An 18,951-nucleotide genomic window follows, 5' to 3' on the forward strand; every position below is an offset into this window, starting at 1 on the left:
GTGTGAGTCACCACACCCAGCCTCCCTGTTGCTTTAAGGTAAGTCCTTGCAGACCTCTGAGTTTGGGCATTTTAATTTACAAAACCATGCGATCCCTGGCTGTCCTCCCTGGTAGGTCTGAAGGAACCACATCTCTGTGCCAGTTGAACACTCGACCCTCTTGGACGCTGTATTTAGAGCCATCCTACCTCCCTGTGCTGTGCCATAAAACTTGGCTGTGGGCTCTTCTGACCTCTAGAGAGGTTTCTTGAAACAGGAGTCCTTATAGGGGAATGGCTGCTTCTGAACGATGTAAATCATGTGGCAGGTAGTAAGATTCACAAGGCTGCACTTAAGCTCTTAAATGGAAACCTTTATCCACTGAATCAATAACAGGAAAATCATCAGAGGCTGTTAAAATGATAAAGGGGCAGTGAGGCCTAGAGGGAGTTATTATTTCTCTCAACTGTGTAACTATTTTTGTAAGCATTACAAGCACACTGTTATGGAGACGGCTGATTCTTCAGGGGAGCACCTGCCTTTGAGAATGAGCACATGGCCTGATGTGATCAGTAAACATTCCTCTGGAAACACTTCCCACTTTGGGAGGCAAGGTGGCCCACTGTTTTAGGTGTAGGAAGCCTGCAGAACCGGGTCTCAGCGGGTCCAGGTAAGTCCCCAAGCTCCTGCAGGCCTGCTTCTCTCTCGGTGGCAGGATGGAGATGCACGGTACCTGCCTTGAGGCTGAGCATTCAGTCTCTGACCACACGACACACAGTCCAGTTTGCACCATGCCTGACACACAGCAAGCACTCCATAAACACAACTACCGTTATTCATTTACAATTAAGGGGGAAAGAGGTAAGTATGCTTACCTGACCATGATTTTCAAAATCATTTTCAAGGCGAATCCAAGAATCTGATGAGTGTGAAGACACTGGAAGAACCTGACTCTAACCTCTCATTCACGCAGGCTCCTTTCTCAAGCACCCCGATGCCCACAGGTGAAGGGGCATATCCCAAGGACGAGCCCACCTTAGCCCTGGACATCGTTCATTGCGTGAGTGAGCAATGCTTGAGTGAGAAACCCGACAGCAGTGTCCCCATAACTTCCGCTGCCCCTGGAGCCACACGGCAAAAGCCAGTGTCTGACAATCCTCCAGTAATAGTGAAGACACCTGTCGTATTGCTGTCCAGCCAAAAGCTCCTTGTTGCAGGATGAACAGCCCGTTGTTTCAAACATGCCCCACATCTCATGGCCTCCACACAGGTCATATTAAACACCTCTACCAGAGACTGCACGCCCAAGTGTGGCTCCTCAAAGACCTTGCCGGGGCACTCTGCCACTGATGGCTGTGACCCACGCGCTCTTGAGAGCTCCCTCGTGGAACTGCCTCATTTCTATCGTCATCCTTGATTTTTTGAGATGGAGTCTCAGTCTTGCTCTGTCACCCAGGCTGGAGTGCAATGGCGCAATCTCTGCTCACTGCAACCTTCACCGCCTGGGTTCAAGCAATTGTCCTGCCTCAGCCTCCAGAGTAGCTGGGACTACAGGCATGCACCACCAGGCCCAGCTAATATTTTGTGTTTTTAGTAGAGACGGGGGGGTTTCCCCATGTTGGTCAGGCTGGTCTCGAACTCCTGACCTCGTGATTCACCCACCTCAGCCTCCCAAAGTGCTGGGATTACAGGCATGAGCCACCGTGCCAGGCCATCATCCTTGATTTTATCCAAAAATGGTATTAACCTAGTCTGAATATCACATTTGCCTTTTTTTTTTCTTGAGACACAGTTTCACTGTTGCCCAGGCTGGAGTGCAGTGGCACGATCTCAGCTCACTGCAACCCCTGCCTCCTGGGTTCAAGCAATTCTCATACCCAGCCTCCCTAGTAGCTGGGATTACAGGAGCACACCACCATGCCCGGCTAATTTTTTTTTTTTTTGGTATGTTTAGTAGAGACGGGGTTTCACCATGTTGGCCAGGGTGGTCTCGTACTCCTGAACTCAAGTGATCCACCCGCCTCGGTCTCCAAAGTGCTGGGATTACAGGCGTGAGCCACCATGCCTGGCCACATTTGCCTTCTGACGACTCTGAAATGGTTCTAAAAATCAAATTCACCCTGCAACAATGATTTGTTGTGCCTGAACATATTTAAAAATGTTAAGGTAGGGTGCAGTGGCTCATGCCTGTAATCCCAGCACTTTAGGAGGCCCAGATGGGCGGATCACCTGGTCAGGAGTTCAAAACCAGCCGGGCCAAGACTGTGAAACCCCATCTCTACTAAAGATACAAAAATTAGCTGGGCCCAGTAGCAGGTGCCTGTAATCCCAGTTACTCAGGAGGATGCGGCAGGACAATTGCTTGAACCTGGGAGGTAGAGGTTGCAGTGAGCCTACATTGCACCACTGCACTCCAGCCTGGGTGACAAAGGGAGATTCTATCTCAAAAATAAATAAATAAATGAATAATGAAAAAACAAGGCCAGGTGCGGTGGCTCATGCCTGTAATCCCAGCACTCTGACAGGCCGAAGTGGGTGGATTACCTGAGGTCAGGAGTTCGAGACCAGCCTGGCCAACATGGTGAAACCCCATCTCTACTAAAAATACAAAAATTAGCCAGGCGTGGTGGCACGTGCCTATAATCCCAGCTACTCGGGAGGCTGAGGCAGGAGAATTGCTTGAGCCTGCGAGCCACAGGTTGCAGTGAGCCGAAATCAAAATTGTGCCACTGCACTCCAGCCTCGCCGACAGTGAGACTCTGTCTCAAAAACAAACGAACAAAAAGTTAAGAAACTAAAACTATAAAAATACCTTTTGGTTAACTTTTAAAACTATCTCTGTGGAGAAGCCTTCCTAATTATGACATGAAACTTAGAAGTCACAAAAAGATAAATTCTGAACACATCATATCACAATGGGCTAATTTCCTTAATAAATAAAGATCTACAATTAAAAAAATGATGATAATCTTGTAGAACATTGGCAAGGGATATGAACAGATGTTTCACAGAAATACAACTTAGATATACCAGATGAATTAGATCCATGCACATTAAAACTATCAGTTATCATTTTTCTAAATCTGCCAGAATGGCAAAGATTAAATTGGCTGCAGCTGTTAGGACATGGGGAAGGCCGGCACCGATGCTTGTCCAGTAGGATTGAAGGCAACGTGGCGACGTCTGCTTATGCCCTGAAACTCACTGCTCTGCGGTCCTGCCATCCAGACACGGGCACTGCAGGACTGAGGCAGCTCAGTGGGCAGCAATGGGTGCTAAGTGACCTGGGGTACGTGGGCTGGGGTGGCGTTGGGGTGCGTGAGACCTGTCTGAGCTCGTCAATGCACACATCCTCTGAGGGAACAGAATTTTCAAGCAATCCTAGTTTGCTTCTTTTACGATGTGCATGTGTAGCTATTTTTGACAAATGAGAGCCTACTTCATTATCACAAAAGACACTCAGAGAGAAATGACTTGCATAATTTGCCGGGCCCAGAAATATTCCATGACTTATTTGGTGCACTTTTGGAAAACTTCCAGTTGTTTGCCTTTTTCAGGCATGAGGTCACCGACCTTCTTTAAATGGACCAAATTGATTTTGGCTTTACCTTCATGCGTTTGATTCTCAGCCTCCGGAGTTCTTTAAATATTTAAGCTAGTGGATATTAGGGAAGTAAAGGTGCTGGCGGGGACCCAGCCCAGGCCGGGGTGGTGAGCGTGGGGAGGATAGGCCTTGTCATGCCTGCCAGAAGCAAGCTTCCTAGCCCTGGTCCTAATGCAACTTTTGACTCGTTGAGGGACCATCTCTCCTGCTGTTTCTCAGCCTGTGTCATACGCTGACCTCCAGACCTCTTCCCCCAAGGTTTACGTTTTGAGGAGACTGCTAGGCAGAGAATAGCTGACTCCAGTTCTCTGAGGGGTTCATTCCTGTCCCAGGGTCTCCCTCCAGCCTCCAGGGTTGGGGCTGCACTGGTGTGCAGTGTGGCCATCCTCCCTTCGTCCCTTCCCCAAGTGCCCTGCAGGTACACAGCTGCTCAGACCTCAGGAAGGTTTCCGCCCAGACCCCTCTCCTGCCCCTGCCCACTGTGAGGCCCGGGCTCTGGGAGGGAGGAAACTGTTCCTCTTTTCGTCTGTCCTTTCCTGCTCTGCGCAGACCTCTACCACGTGGCTCCATCAGCATTCGCTGCGCCCTGGGAGGCCCTAGGGCCAGACCCTGTCCTCCTGTCACAGTTGGTTGCGGGGGCTTCAGGCACAAGCACTCAGGGTATGGGCTGGTCTGCAGTTTCCCTGGCATGCAACACCTTTGGGACGCTTCCAGACCAAAACCAGATCCTTGCTGAACACAATGACGTGCAGACTTGCAGCTCACCCGAGGTGATGTGCCCAGGCCTTGCCTGGCCATGCTGTGGGTTGCTGGCCTGGCACGGGAGGAGCTCTGTGCTCAACAGACGCTGGGAGGGCTGGGGCCATGAGCCAGACCCTTCACCAGCCCCGGCTCCCAGGGGCCCTCCACTGCTGCGTCCTCAGGAGGGACGTCGACAGGACTGGAAATACACCACCCCGTTTGGCAGTTTTTCTAAGCTTTAGTAAACAGAGATCTCAGGTACCAGGTGGGCAAGTACTGCTGTCACTCAACGAGAGGAAGCCCAGAGGAGGGGAAGCCCCTGTCAACCTTTTATTGGGAGTAGAACACATGAGGTTCAGCTTGTGCCGGGCACTGTACATTCACTGAAGCAGCGGGGCGGGCTTGGCCCTGGGCACCCATGCCACACTGAGCAGGACGCATGGCTCGGGGCTCACACTGTCCATGGAGGAGGTGGGGTCAGCCCGAGGAGGATGGACTGTGGCCCGAGACACCGAGAGCTTGGTTCTGGGACTGTGGCTCAGCCGACCCGCAGCACAGCTGCATCTAAGACATGGCCCTGGCTAGGCGGCAACGGTTCACAGTAGCGATACATTCACAGGACACAGTCGGTGTCCAGAAAAGGGGGCTCAGAACACAGTTTCTACACAAGCACTTGGCACCCACATGACAGAGACGTCACTCAAGCAGCACAGCCACAAATTGTTTACAGCAGCTCACGCCTGGCATCGCCCATGCTGGGAGATTCCCTGAAGAGTGGGCACTTGCCATCCATGAGGAGGTGTCTCCCTCCATCATTAACCCCAAACCACACAGGGTGTGAGGAGAGCAGGCCTCTGGGTGAACTCACACATTCATACCCAAGGAAGAGGCAAACACGCTCAAGTCCAGAGTTGCCAGTGGTGCCGCCCAGACCCACTGTCTCAGGGGTGTGATGGCTGTCCCTTGGCTTCCCCAGAGCAGCCAGGACAGCCTGCACCACCTCCCAGACTCTCGCAGGAAGGGGAGATCTGCCCTGGGGAGGAAACTGACAGGTTGGGAGACAAGACTCCCATCACAGGGACACGCACAGCAGCTGCCACAGCCCCGCGGACGGGGCACGGGGATGGGGTAGGCAGGGAACCATGCTGCCCCTCAGTGTGTGCCTGTGGTTCTGTCCTGGTCCTGCCCACTTGGAGCCCAGGCAGGCAGGGGGCATTGGGCAGGGCCCAGGTCCAGACAGCCCTCTGGCCAGATGTTACTGGCAGAGGCTGATGCCAGGGCAGCACCAGGCCTTCTGCAAGTCCCAGAGTCAGTGTGCAGAAAGTGCCACCACGGCCTGTACTGTGGCTCCTCAGGATGAAGTCACGTCCAGGACAGGAGGATTTATGCAGACACTGCTGACGGGGACAGGGGTGGCTCGGCCGCTATGAGGCTGGACTCTTCTGTCTGTTCAGGGAGTCGATGTAATGAAAAATGGCCCCCAGAGCCCAGCTGGTCTCAACATTGTCAATTTTCCGAGTGAGCTTGAAAAGACAGAGAGGGAGAGGGGACCATCACGCAGACAGGAAAGGCTTGTGCATCAGAGGCTGCGGCTCCTTGGAAGCCAGGGATGGGCTAGGGGACACAACCCCAGTAACTAGAGAAGTGGTTCTAGGCCCCTCACTCCATAAAGGGGCTGGGGTGTGCCCTGAGGGCACTCTTACCTTCAGCACTTTGCTCCTGGGAAAGCCAAACTCCTGGAGTAGCAAGCTGACGTAGGTGAGGTCCATGCACGCAAAGGGGCTGCTCTGTGGCTGTGTCTCCAGGGTCCGACACACTGGGGATGAGACACATCCCTTCAGGCTCCAGGTGACTCCCACCCAGGGGCGGAGGGGCAAGTGCAGACCCCAATTCCACCCGCTACAGGCACCCGCTGGCTCCGCACTCCGGATTCACAGACAAGACTGCAGCTGAGCGCAGAAGGCGCCTAGTGCACAGCACAGGCAGGTGGGCAGCAACCTCGGCTGCCACTGGGTCTGGGCTCCAAGGGGACTTCACACCTGGTGTTAGGGTCATGGGCCAACGTCTCCCAAGCCACATTTCTACATCTAAGACCCTGGACACCTCTCCCAGGTGTCAACCTGAATAAAACGTAAGCTTTCTGGGGAAAGAAAACACCAAAACCAGCTCAGAACAATCCACTCCTGCTCTTTGAGGAAGGTCAAATCCACCAAGAACTGTCCTGGGATTATGGCTCAAAGCCTTTTCCTGCTGTAGTTGTGGATACCCAGTGTCCATGGGCACAACTGGGAAAATGACACAAAAGCTTTAAAAAAAGCCACTTTTGGGGGAGGGGAAGGGTAGTACTTTTTCTGGAAAGATGTACAAAGTTCAGCTCTTTGGACCCACACATTGGGAAGGGCAACCAAGAGCAGGAGATGTTCGCCAAGGCTTGCTTGCTGGACCAGGCATGAAGGAGACGGTGGAGGGGCGAGGTGTGTGGCACAGGTTCTGCTGGACTAGTCACCTGCGACCCTGGGGACAGCCCTTCACCCCACATCCCAGGCTCCACTCTTCAGGGCCTCGGCTTCTTAAGGGTTGTGTGACAATCATGAACTTACTGGGACATCCCAGGGGAAATCACTCTTGGGGTTACCCTAGTAGCAGTAAAATAGCATCAGAGGAAGTGGAATCGAGGGACCCAGTTCCTCACGACCCCATGGGGGTGGGACGAGGACGGTGGTCCTTTCTCAGCTGGGGCCGCCAAGGCCCCTGCCTGGGGCCACCATTTAGGAGGGGCTACACCCAGGAGAGTCAGGGCCAGCGCCTGCGTCACGAGCACCATGCAGCACCTGCACCTGCTGAGATGGCCCCCGTAGCATCACTCACCGTACTTGGCTGCGATCTCAAAGTCCCCCACCACCAGGCTGCCTCCCTTCTCTGCATCTGTGGGGGACACAACACCCAGTCTGCAGGAGCACCGTGAGGCTGGCGATGCCACTGAGACACGAGGCTGGCACGGGGAACGCCGGCCCAAGAGCCCGAAGGCACTGACTGGCTTCTGAGGCAGGCCTTCCAGCTGTAGACGGCCACTCACATGCTCTGAGGGCAGCTTCTGGGTGATGTGGCGTGGGGAGGGCTTGGGGGCTGAGAGGGTTACCCCACATCCCAACCCTGCAGTGTCGCCCGAGAAAGCTCACCAGGAACCCGGGGCCCCAAATTGAGTAAAATTTTAAGTTAAGAAAAATAAAAGTAGAGAAATTGAAATGTTTCCTGAAGCCATAGCACTGAGCTCAGCAACAGTATTCTGGTTTCAGTTTCCCAAATGTAAAAAAAAAAAAAAGAAAAGTTATTGAAAAATAAAGTGAGGGGTGGTTTATTGGTGGCCTTCCACCTTGACCACCCATCTTCCACCCAGGCCGGTCAGCGGTAGCTTTGTCAGCACAGACACCCACCGGAGGCCGCGGGGCCCAGAGAGCCAGCACTGTGTTAGCTTATTTAAAACAGTAGTGTTCTTATCCTTACCACAGGCCATACATTCTGATGTTCTCCCCATGGTAGTGACTCTGCAACCCCCTCCAAAGTCCCCACACAGCCTGACCACCACCAGCCTCAGCAAACTCTGAATACCCTTTTCCGCCCTAATCTGGCTTCCTGGGCTGTGCAGGGTGAGTCGGAGAGACTCCACATTCAGTGAGCTGATCCCTCCCACGGGGACAGGGCAGCCACCCGCAGGTCACAGGAGGCCTCCTGTAGCCAGGAGACAATGTGGGCCAGTGCAGGGCAGGACCTGCCTTCTAGCAGGAACTGGAATCAACAGCAAGTCACCAGCCACGAGGTTTTACTGAAGGGCTCCAAGAACTGATCTTTTCCTACTCAGGACGAGACGCCTTCCCAAATCTACTTCTGGCCTCCTGCTGCGATGTGGCAACAGGGTTGCTTGCCAGACACCGGCCCTCTGCCTTGGGGAGCACACGCCCTCCACGCCTGCCCCCCGCCGCCCCGAACTTCCTGCTCAGCCCATCCGGGCCCCCTTACCTATGAGGCCCACACCAGCTGCAAGGTCGTAGTAGTAGGAGAAAGCATAGAAGTCTACATGCTTCACTTCCTCCGTCCTGTGCACTCTGTTCCGAAGGACCTCTGACACTCTGGCAGCACACAGCTCGTGCAGGCTTGCCACTGGGGACAAGCACAAGGCTAGCAGTCAGTGGGCTCCGAGCACCAGGCCTCACAGCTGCTTGGGGCCCCTCCCAGGGGACTTGAGACCCCGACCTGAATGGTCAGGAAAAGGCAGGTCCAGAAGCCCCTAAGACCCCACCCCAAGTTGGGGCTGCTCCCCACACAGGTCCAAAGCAGCCCTCAGGAGCCAGGGCACTGTCGGTCCTGGGGCAGGGAGCGAAGACTGTGGGCACGAAGCAGCCGCAGACCTGGACTCTGAGGAGGAGGCTGCTGATGCCTGATACCAGCCGGCCTCTGGCCTGTCGGGACCATCTGCCCTGCATCCCCCCTCTGCCAGGCCTGCATCCCACCTCCTCGGGGGGCCTGCACCCTCCCTATGTCATAGATAAGGAAGCGGAGGCCCAGCTCACTTGCCAAGCTCCCATGGCTTAGGGGAGAGCAGGAACAGAGGACCCCGGAGGCCAATGGACCGTGTGGACATCTGAGGGCGCCTCTACACCCCACACCTTGACCCGGCTTCCCAGCTTTCCCAGTCCTGCTCCACCAGGCCCCGTCCTTCCGAGTGCTTCCAGGGTTCCCATGGTCCATAGACCCACGCTCTGACCCTTTGATCTCATTTCCTCCTGCTGTCCCTCGCCAAGCCACACCACCTCCTCCTCGTTCATTAAACACAGCAGCTGCCAGAGGGCCCCGGTGTGTGCTGTTTGCCCGGCCTGGGGTGCTGCTGCTTCAGATCTGTGCAGTTCCTTTAAACCACCTCCTGTCTTAGATCCCATGTTACCCCACGAGGCCGTCCTTGGCTGTCCTAGTTACAGCTGCAGTCGCCCTCTCAGACCCCCACCCCCATGTTATTTCTCCTGGAAGGCCTTTCCAATGAGCTTCACTGTCTGGCTCCTCCTGTGGAACGCAGCTGCGCACTTCTGCTGTGCCTGATGCGGCCCCCCAGCACATGCACCAGTGGGTGACTGAGTTGGAGGGACCTGTACGGTTCCTAAAGGCACGCACTCCTCATGCTGAGTGCCCAGTCTGGGAGTGGTGTTTGAACATTTCTCTCAGAAGAAACTGCAAGGGTGCAGAGCACCAGAGCCTGTCCAGGGCCAGTGGACAAGAGTGGGCTCCATGGCCTCGAGCAGGATAGGTAGGAGCAGACCCTCCCTCACTCCCTCCCAGCACAGCACAGAGTGCCTGGGCTCCCAGCCCCAGTCCTGCATCTGAGCCCCGAGCTGGTCCAGTCCTTCCTCCCTGCAGGCCTGTTAGGAAATCAGCCCTCAGGAGGAAGCTTCTGGTGACAGTCAGGGGAGTGTTGAGCAGAGGCAGAGGGAAGGAACCAGCTCTCAGCACAGGCACAGGCCCCTGCAGCCGAACCACCTTCACTTCCAGGGCAGGTACAGGCTCTTCAAGGAGAGGTCAGGAGCCTCCTGTGGAGCGTCCCATGGGATGTGGGAAAGGCAAGGGGGAGAGGAGGCCGCCACTCTCTCCGGCAGAACCCAACAAGTAGCAACCTTCCCCATACCTGCTTTCTGCCCCGAAACCCTGTATGTGACTTCTGCGTGTTCCCACTCTCCTTTGAAACTGGGAGACAAGCAAGGGCTGACCAACTCCTTTCCATCCTTAGCTGAAACAGAGATTAAAAAGGAAAGAGAAAGGAAGGTATATCACTGCCATGGACTAGGGCCGAGCCAGGAGTCATGGAGGCCCTGGCTTGACACTGGATGGGGGAACCTGAGTGGCTTCCAGGTCCACTGGGAAGGCAACACCTCCCTGGGAAGCAGCAGCAAAGCCTCTTCAGCCAGGAAGCACACCGCTACTAGGACTATGCCCAGCCCATGGCCCTGGGCATGTTGGGTGCCAGGCACTGGGCCAAGGGCTGTTCAGTGAAGTGTGACAACAGTCCTCTTAGGAGGGGAGCCATCATCACCCAGTTTTATAGGTGACCGAGGCGGTAAATAGCTGGTAGGTTGGTGGCAGGGCCAGGACAAGTGCCGCCAGGTGCCACCATGCCTTGAATGGAATCTGCTGCTCCAATACACACAAGCCGGGGGCTCAAAACCAGCAAACAAAGCATATTGGTCCCAGGGCTGGCCCCAGCATCATGCTCGAGGACGGCAGGCTGCTGTCCCACCAAAAGGTGCTGGTCCCATCCTTGGACTCTGGCCTGGGCCTGCTTTCCTTGATGGAATGGGCAGGAAATGGTGACCTCAGGGTAGCCTTCCTTTTCTGAAGCCACTGCAAAAGCATCCCAGGCTGCTCTGCTGGGGCAAGGCCATGTGGAAGAGCGCCCAGGTCTAGATAGCCGCCCAGCAACAGGCACATGCACAGACCCAGTCTAGACAGCTGCCCCAGCCGTATGCACCTGCACAGACTCCCAGGACCCCAGTGGGGGATCTAGACAGCTGCCACAGCCACATGTACCTGCACAGACCCCCAGGACTCCAGCAAGGGGGTCTAGACAGCTGCCACAGCCATATGCACCTGCACAGACTCCCAGGACCCCAGCGTGGGCGGGGGAGGTCTAGACAGCCACTACAGCCACAGGCATGTGCACAGACCCCCAGGACCCCAGCAGGGGGATCTAGACTGCCACCACAGCCACAGGCACGTGCACAGATCCCCAGAACCCCAGCAGAGGTGCCACCCAGATGAGCCTGTGTGGTCAGCCATGAGATTCCAGCCGTGACTGCTGTTTGCTGTTCTTTCACTCTACTTGGGGGGGTCTGTTATGCAATAACCAGTAACAAAACAGAGAGACTCATTCTCCTGGGTCCTCACAGCCCCCAAGTGTCCAAAACAGGCACTTTGTACAGCCTGACGAGGAGACCTTCTTGCTGCTCTGCTGGGTGGGAGACGACTCAGTGTCTGAACCGCGACTCCCTGGGAACCACAAGGGGCAAAGAGGTACCTGGCTTTTCTCATTGGCTAAATAATAGGTGTTTTTTGGTCCCAGAATAAGGGCTGCAGGTGTTTCTGAGACATAGACATGGTTTTTGTTTGCAACAAAAGAAATACCATTATGAAGATAAACACCAAGATTTGAAAGAAAGAACTGAAGTAGGGCATGCCTGGGAGAATGAAAATTCTAGTTGAACAACCTACTCTGTCAGATACCAGGCCCTTGGAAGAGGTGGGCAGGGGTGCTGGGCCAATGGGGCACTCGGGGCTGAGGTAAGGGCATTTGGCGGGAGCACACGTGGGCGCTGCTGAGCGCCTCATACACACATCAGACACTAAGGCCTTGGGAAGGCCTCTGTGGCCTGGTCAGTTCCATCAGGGAAGATAGGTGCCACCAGCCTCAGGGCCGTGCCCCCGACCCTGAAGCAGACCATGGCAATCCTGAGATCTCCTAAGTCCATGCCCGTTGTGATGCCCATTGTAAGCAGCAGAAGCCCTGGCCCTGATGCAGGCTGCGTCCCCAGGCCAACTCCACATCTCAGGAAGGGCCAAGCCCACATTTCATGACCCTTCGCAGAGCAAGGGAGGAGGGATGCTCTTGCAAGGCTGGAATCATGAGCGAGAGAGAAAACCTTTCCCGATGGCAAGAGCCGAGCACCCACCCCATGGCCCTCCTGTGCTGTCTGAACAAGGTTCTGTCTTCACATCCCTACAGCTGGCTCCCAGCGTAGGGAATGAGTGTGCAGTTCCCTGGTTCCCTCAGTTTCAGCTCAGTGCTTCAGAAGGGATTTCACCAGCATCTTTTAAAAAATAACTTGGGGCTGGGTGTCGTGGCTCACGCCTGTAATCCCAGCACTTTGGAAAGCCAAGGCAGGCAATCATTTGAAGGCAGGATTTCGAGACCAGCCTAGCCAACATGGTGAAACCCCGTCTCTACTAAAAATACAAAAATTAGCTGGGTGTGGTGGTGCACATCTGTAGTCCCAGCTACTGGGGAGGCTGAGGCATGAGAATTGCTGGAACCTGGAAGGCAGAGGCTGCAGTGAGCTGGGATCATGTTACTGCACTTCAGCCTGGGTGACAGAGCGAGTGAGATATTGTCCCAAAATAAAGAAGGAAATACCTTGGAACGTGGACAGGTACACCACCACCCTGGGTTCCTGCCCTATCAGGTTGCCACCAACAAGATCTGCAGCACAGCCCTCCACTCGCATGCCCTGGCCCGGCCGGGTGCCTAGCGTGCAGCAGGACAGCAGTGGGGCGGAAGGGGAGGAGGGACCTCTCCCCCAGGGCCAAGCTGCTGCCCTCCCGAGGGGCTCCTCATTCCCGCTGACAATGGAGGGCAGAGACTGCAAGAGCTGGCCCGGGGCAACATGTCCACTCACCAGGCTGCCCCTCCACGCCGCCCAGGATCGCCAGGCGTGCCGACATCAGCCCGAGCCCGAGGTAGCTGTGGGAACGACACCTTAGTGAGGGCAGCTGCCATGGCAGGTACAGGGCATGGCAGGCTCACCTCTGAGACCCAGCCCGAGTGGGGAAGGGGGAGCTTGCAGCAAGGCAGTTAGTGAGCTTCTCTGCTCCTTCTAAAAGCCTCTTTCTGTCAGTTGAAGAAACTTAGCTAATTAATTCAACACACGAGGGCCTATCATATGGCAGAAGCTCATCCAGGAGCTGCAGACACTGTGGCGAGTGGGACTGACTCGACCCCAGTCTGGGATGCTCCTGCTTTGTAACAAGAATCGACTGAAGCCTGCACATGGCAAAAGGTGGCCCGGAACACTCCCGTGCAGCCCTGGTTCCTCCCACTTCTTAAACCTTCTCCAAAGCAGAACAGAATAAGCACACAAGGAGGAATATGCTATACTGTAGACAAATTAAAGGACAAAGGAGGACAAAGGAGGTGGGAGGAGGAGGAGGACAGAGAGGTCTGGGTGGATTCCCAGCACAGGAATACCAGGATCTGCCATCCATGACCTCAAGAGGGCCATGTGAGGCCCCAGGAGCTACATACCCGCCCCATGGCGCCTCCCCACGCCTATTCCCGAAAGCAGACCTGTAGGAATAGAGTTTGTAGGTCCTGTTAAACATCCGCAGTGCCGTCAGGTAGCCGGGTGGGGAGGCCTGCAGGGTGCCCTGGGGAAGAACGAGGGTAACTATGCTTGCTGCTGCTCTTTCTAGAAAATTCTCCTCCACCCACTGAATTCATTTGAAAGAAAGGGGATGGTCAGGTGCAGCCAATTAAAGGAGGTGTTCACTAGGTTGCTGGTTGCGAGACAGGAGCAGGCAATGAGGAGCCAACATCCCAGTGAAGAACGGTGCCTCTTTCCCACAGGAAAACCCCTCCCATGCTGACAAACACGGCACAGCCACGACGACGATCATATCAGTACCTACAAGCCCACCCTACCATGGAAAACTACCCACAACAGGAGGATGAGTGGGTGAGGAGGGAACTGTTTTTAGAGCAGCAGACGCCTCAATGGGAAGTGTTTTCATTGAAAAGGTTGGAAGCTCCCTCCCAACCTACGAATTGGACGAAATCTTCTTTCTGCTCTTGTTCCTTTTGGAACCCTGAAGGGCAGGGAGGCAGCACTTCACACCCTCTGGCCCAAACGTTTCTAGTTATTCTCTAATTTATCACCCCTCTAAAGACCAAATTTCTGTTTTTGGCTTTTTTCCTGGTGGAATTAAAACTCCAAGCCAGAAACATCATCTGTGAGTGAGTCCAGCTTTCAGACGAGGAAATGACCGCAGGGGTCCAGAGGCCTGGCCAACCCCACCCCGCAGCACCTCAGCAGGCCCCACCCTGCACCCCCATGTGGGGGGTGGCCTCGGGGTGGGAAGAGCATGTGGTCGGCAGGGGCTCGTTACCTCTACGCGTGGCAGGAAGGCAATCTGAGTGGATCCTCCGCCCAAGTCCAGCATGCCCACGCTGCTCCCTCCTGGAGTTTTCAAGCTGCCTGGAGCACAGCAAGCAAAAACAGCACGGGGCATTAGTAAGATGGCGAGAACAGCAGAAAAGCCAGGGTGAATGCCAGGCCCTCAGGGGAAAGAAAAACAAGACAGAGAAGTAGCTCAACTATTGACAAATCTCCATTTAAGGATACACTATACATCTAAAGGACAAGAGTAATGGCTCCACCAGCTGTGGTTTCATTTGGATCCTGACGGAACAGCACGAACCTTCAGGGGAGATACTGAAACTGCCGTATCAACTGGGAGGGAGCCCGCTCGCCTAGCTCCCAGGAAGAGCTGGGCCCTGCTCTGATCAGCCCGTCTCCACTCCCCAGAGCATCTCAGGCGGAGGCTCCCAACCCACCTCCTAACATTTCTATCCCCCAAAGTGGCAAATGGGCAAACCTGACAGGAAACTTCTTTCCTTTTTGTACGTACATCAGAAACACTGCTCTTTCCCATAATTCCAGCAAAGGGACAAAAATCCACATGCGCTAAGAAAACTGACTCCTTGTCACTTGTTTCTAAAAACAGATGTTTCCGTTCCCTGTTCCACCTACAGCAGAGGAATCTAATTAGAAGGTGAAGAGCGTTCACATCACATTCAATATTGGAAGATATGACTGGTTTGATTCATTACTTCTCTTAGAAATCAGAGGATGGGGGTCCTGGTGGATGTTCTGCAGGCGACAGGGCAGGGGCTGTGCTGGGAGAAAAATGCCCCAAATCTGCAGAGAAGCACCCCACTCCTAGCATCTACACCTGTGAGTCAGATGGCTGACCCCATCCATCCCCAACACCCTATGGTCAGTCAGCAACATTGCCAAACCCTGAGGGGTTATCTTAAAGAGCAGAAATGAGGCTCCTGCTCTCGAAAGGCCTGGCCGAGCCCTCCGCAGGCGTCTGTGGCGGCTAGCCTCTGCGATGCAGTGCGCACACACCTGTCAGGAAGTTGACGGTGATCCACGCCGAAACGCCTACAAGAGAGTGTCACAGGCATTATTTTAATCACTTGAGATGCTGACAGCATAACACACAGGACCGTTAAACGACAATTTTCAGATCTGGGGAGCACGAAGGGATCACTTCTGCACTACACCCAGCCTTTGGATCATCGGCAGAGAGGAGCATTTCTCGTAAATGCATCCAGCAGCTTCCGGCCGACTGTCCGGGAGACAGCAAACTGAATCCTAAAGCACTTCACCAAACGCCGTTCTCTCCTCCGGTTATTACTGGCCTCCTCTTTTTGGAAGAAGCAGAAAAAGAACGCAATGCTCCCCTTCCTCCTCCATACACACTCATTCTCAAGGTCATATTGAAGACCCATCAGGAGCCAGTGAGGAACCTTAAATGTCTCTTAGAATTAACAATGCAACAACATTCTAAATGTGGCGGCAACTGGAGATTCTCTCCAAATGTTCTTAAAACTAAAAACACGATGTTTTTTTAGAAGCTCCATTCGTGCCAGGTTTGGGGTTGGTCAAGATAATCTGTCTCTGACAATGACCCCAAAAAGACCCTTTTGTGACATGTCAATTGTAACTCAGAACAGGGCTGTAACAGCCATGATTCTTCACTTGAGCACCTGACAGGGGAGGAGGCTCCCACACGGGGCGGGGTGGGGAATGGTTAGAAGCAGCAGGATCGCTCCCGCCCACCTCACTGCACAGCCCTACCGTACAGAGGCGCTTCCAGACACTTTACCTTCATCTGTTCCGTTCATGATGGAAACACAGTCATCCCCTACAAGGAAAGGCGATGCTTTAAACACTTCTTTCACCTAAATGTAAAGAGAGACATTAATTCATCCTTTAGAATGAATGAATGAATATATTTATTTATTTAGCTAGCTAGCTAGTCAGTCAAGTGAAGCAGTGTGGGTGGAGAAGAACAAAAAAATCTGTAACTGGTTGTGATCAATTAGTCACAAATACTACTGCACTCAGATCAGCTTTCTTCATCCTTTAGAATTTATGGTCAAGGGTTTTGCATCATGCTATTGGCAGGCAGTAACGAAATCCCAGGGGCACCTGCCAATGTTCTGTGAGTCTGTTCAGGCCTCTCTAATCCATTGCAAGTTAATCTACCGCCAGGGCTCGCTGAGGCCCATGCTGCCCTGGAGACCCTGTCCTAAGCCAGCTGGGGCTCAGAAGGGCTCTGGGGGCTGCACAGACTGGGGGAAGCTGGGGCACACTGGGCCTGCTGGGCTCTAAACATTGCCCTGCTTTGGGATGTGAGATAAAGGAGCCGGAAGTCCTCCAAGGCAGACAGCAACCTTCACCAGGGCCCTGGCCTCTGGGGGTATTTTCTTGCCCACCTTTCAGCAAAACCTACCCACAGAAGCTTCAGCACCTCTGCACACCCCACCTGCACACATGCCCCACAATCCAACCCTGTGAGGGACCCTGACAGGCGTGCCCTGTGCCCTCCTCCCACAAGTAAATGGGTGGAGGCAGCACAGAGGGTGAGGAGGACCCAGTGCGGAATGCTGGGCGGCTGGGGACACACTGGCCCTGACGTGCCGGGACTGGGAGAGGCCACAGGGCCTCTTCGACAGTCATGTATGAGCATCAGACCAGGAGCAGGATGAGCAGCTGCCATGGGGAACAAGCAGGCTTCAGCTGCAGCACCGGGGCTCAGCACACACCAACTTCTGACCAGGATCAAGTCCCTTGAAGGCACCATGCACTTTTATTTATTTTTATTTATTTTTTTGAGACAAGGTCTTGTTCTGCTGCCCAGGCTAGAGTGCAGTGGCATAATCACCAGCTCAGTGCAGCTTTGAACTCCTGGGCTCAATCAATCCTCCCACCTCAGCTTCCTAAGTAGCTGGGATGACAGGAATGCGCCACAACGCCCAACTAATTTTTGTGTTTTTGGTAGAGATGGGGTCTTGCTATGTTGGCCAGACTGGCCTTGAACTCCTGGGCTCAAATGATTTGCCCGCCTTGGCCTCCCAGAGTACTGGGAGTACAGGCATGAGCCACTGCGCCCAGCCCACAGTACACTTCTAAAATCAAGCTGCTTTGCTTACTATAAAACACAGATTCACTCTAGAAAACACGAATAACCTTAAATGTTACAAGGAACAAAGTATCATCTGCCCACCATCCCTCCACCTAAAAGTGATGCTGCAAACTTTTCTTCAGAAGCATCTGTGTCCTGCCTGATGGTGTGGCACTGGTGAGACAGCAGGTGTTTTTAGTCATCAGTAGGTCCTGGGGGCTGGCTAATGGCACTGGGGAATGGCCAGGCTCACCTTCTGTAGTAACTTCTGGGCCTTTTCTCCAGGTAACAGGCGTAAGCCAGCTGTGGCCTTGAGGACCAGAGGGGTGGCCTTCCAGAAGTCGAATGGAATGTCCTGTTTAGCAACATCCAGTAGTTCCTGGATTCCCTGAGCGCTCTGTGAACACGGTAAGAGCAAAGCAGGGTTTGTCAAATGCAGCATACAGGGTCACACGTGCTGCTTCCACCCTTCCGGGTTTTTTTGGTTTCTGGAGACAGTCTCACTGTGTTGCCCAGGCTAAAGTGAAGTGGCTTGATCATAGCTCATTTGCAGCCTTGAATTCCTGGGCTCAAGTGATCCTCCCGCCTCAGCCTTCCAAGTAGCTGGGACAAGGACGTGAGCCACGATGCCCAATTAATTTTTAAAAACTTCTGGCCGGGTGCGGTGGCTCACGCCTATAATCCCAGCACTTTGGGAGACTGAGGTGGATCACAAGGTCAGGAGATCAAGACCATCTTGGTTAACACAGTGAAACCCCGTTTCTCCTAAAAATACAAAAAATTAGCCAGGTGTGGTGGTGGGCGCCTATAGTCCCAGCTACCCAGGAGGCTGAGGCAGGAGAATGGCATGAACTTGGGAGGCAGAGCTTGCAGTGAGCCAAGATGGCGCCACTACACTCCAGCCTGGGTGACACAGCGAGACTCCATCTCAAAAAAAAAAAAAAAGAAAAGAAAAAAAAAACTTCTTATAGAGACACTATGTCTCTGTGTTACCCATGTTGGTCTTGAACTCCTGGCCTCAAGCCATTTCCCACCTCAGCCCCGCAACGTGCTATGATTAGAGGTGTCAGCCACCATCCCTAGCCCTTGCTTTTATAAATTTTTTTTTCCTGATTTTCAAAATCTGCAGGAAACAGTGACGCAAGTGGTACTGGCAGGTGTGTGGGAACACAGGGACCAGGTGAAACACGGCAGGGGGAGGACAGGTCAGGAGAATAAGCCTGCTGTTCTACTGCAGCCTGGTGACCTAAGCCCACACCCAGACCTGTGCCAATCCTCACAGGCAATCTCAGGTGAGCCTCAGCTTCGCTGGACATTGCAAAGGTGTGGCACTAGGCAATTCTGGGGTCCCTCCTGGCACTAAACCCCCATGACACCTATATCGAGGAGTCACTTCACCTGCCAGAGTGCTGGATCCAGAACCCAAGGCTGGATAGGGTGTGTGCATGAGAGTGAAGGCCTGGAAGGCGGCCGGGTGTTGTAGACAGGTGTGATTCTGTGGGGACACGTGGGCTGCATCTGTCCAAGGGAAAAACACATTCCTCCTATCCAGAAATCCCACTCCAGTAATTCATCTTGGGAGGCCGAGGTGGGAGGATCACTTGAGCCCAGGAGGTCAA

The 18,951-nt window shown here is 54.0% G+C and overlaps 1 protein-coding gene across 1 annotated transcript in view; it reads right to left on the bottom strand.

The window, feature by feature from the left end:
* Positions 1–4,638: 4,638 nt before the first annotated feature.
* ENTPD6 (ectonucleoside triphosphate diphosphohydrolase 6 (putative)) overlaps positions 4,639–18,951 on the bottom strand; it is a 30,355-nt gene continuing 16,042 nt past the window's right edge. Inside the window, exons 5-15 of the mRNA XM_011992921.1 lie at positions 17,586–17,729; positions 16,031–16,106; positions 15,268–15,303; positions 14,243–14,331; positions 13,425–13,504; positions 12,757–12,821; positions 9,996–10,097; positions 8,342–8,482; positions 7,193–7,249; positions 6,028–6,140; positions 4,639–5,847 (exon numbers count right to left, since the gene is read on the bottom strand). Of these exons, the coding sequence (XP_011848311.1) occupies positions 5,749–5,847; positions 6,028–6,140; positions 7,193–7,249; positions 8,342–8,482; positions 9,996–10,097; positions 12,757–12,821; positions 13,425–13,504; positions 14,243–14,331; positions 15,268–15,303; positions 16,031–16,106; positions 17,586–17,729 (1,002 nt within the window). The 3' untranslated portion in view covers positions 4,639–5,748. The remainder of the gene's footprint in view (positions 5,848–6,027; positions 6,141–7,192; positions 7,250–8,341; positions 8,483–9,995; positions 10,098–12,756; positions 12,822–13,424; positions 13,505–14,242; positions 14,332–15,267; positions 15,304–16,030; positions 16,107–17,585; positions 17,730–18,951) is intronic.

Source organism: Mandrillus leucophaeus, unplaced genomic scaffold (assembly GCF_000951045.1).
Source record: "Mandrillus leucophaeus isolate KB7577 unplaced genomic scaffold, Mleu.le_1.0 Scaffold1109, whole genome shotgun sequence".
Lineage (NCBI taxonomy): Eukaryota > Metazoa > Chordata > Mammalia > Primates > Cercopithecidae > Mandrillus > Mandrillus leucophaeus.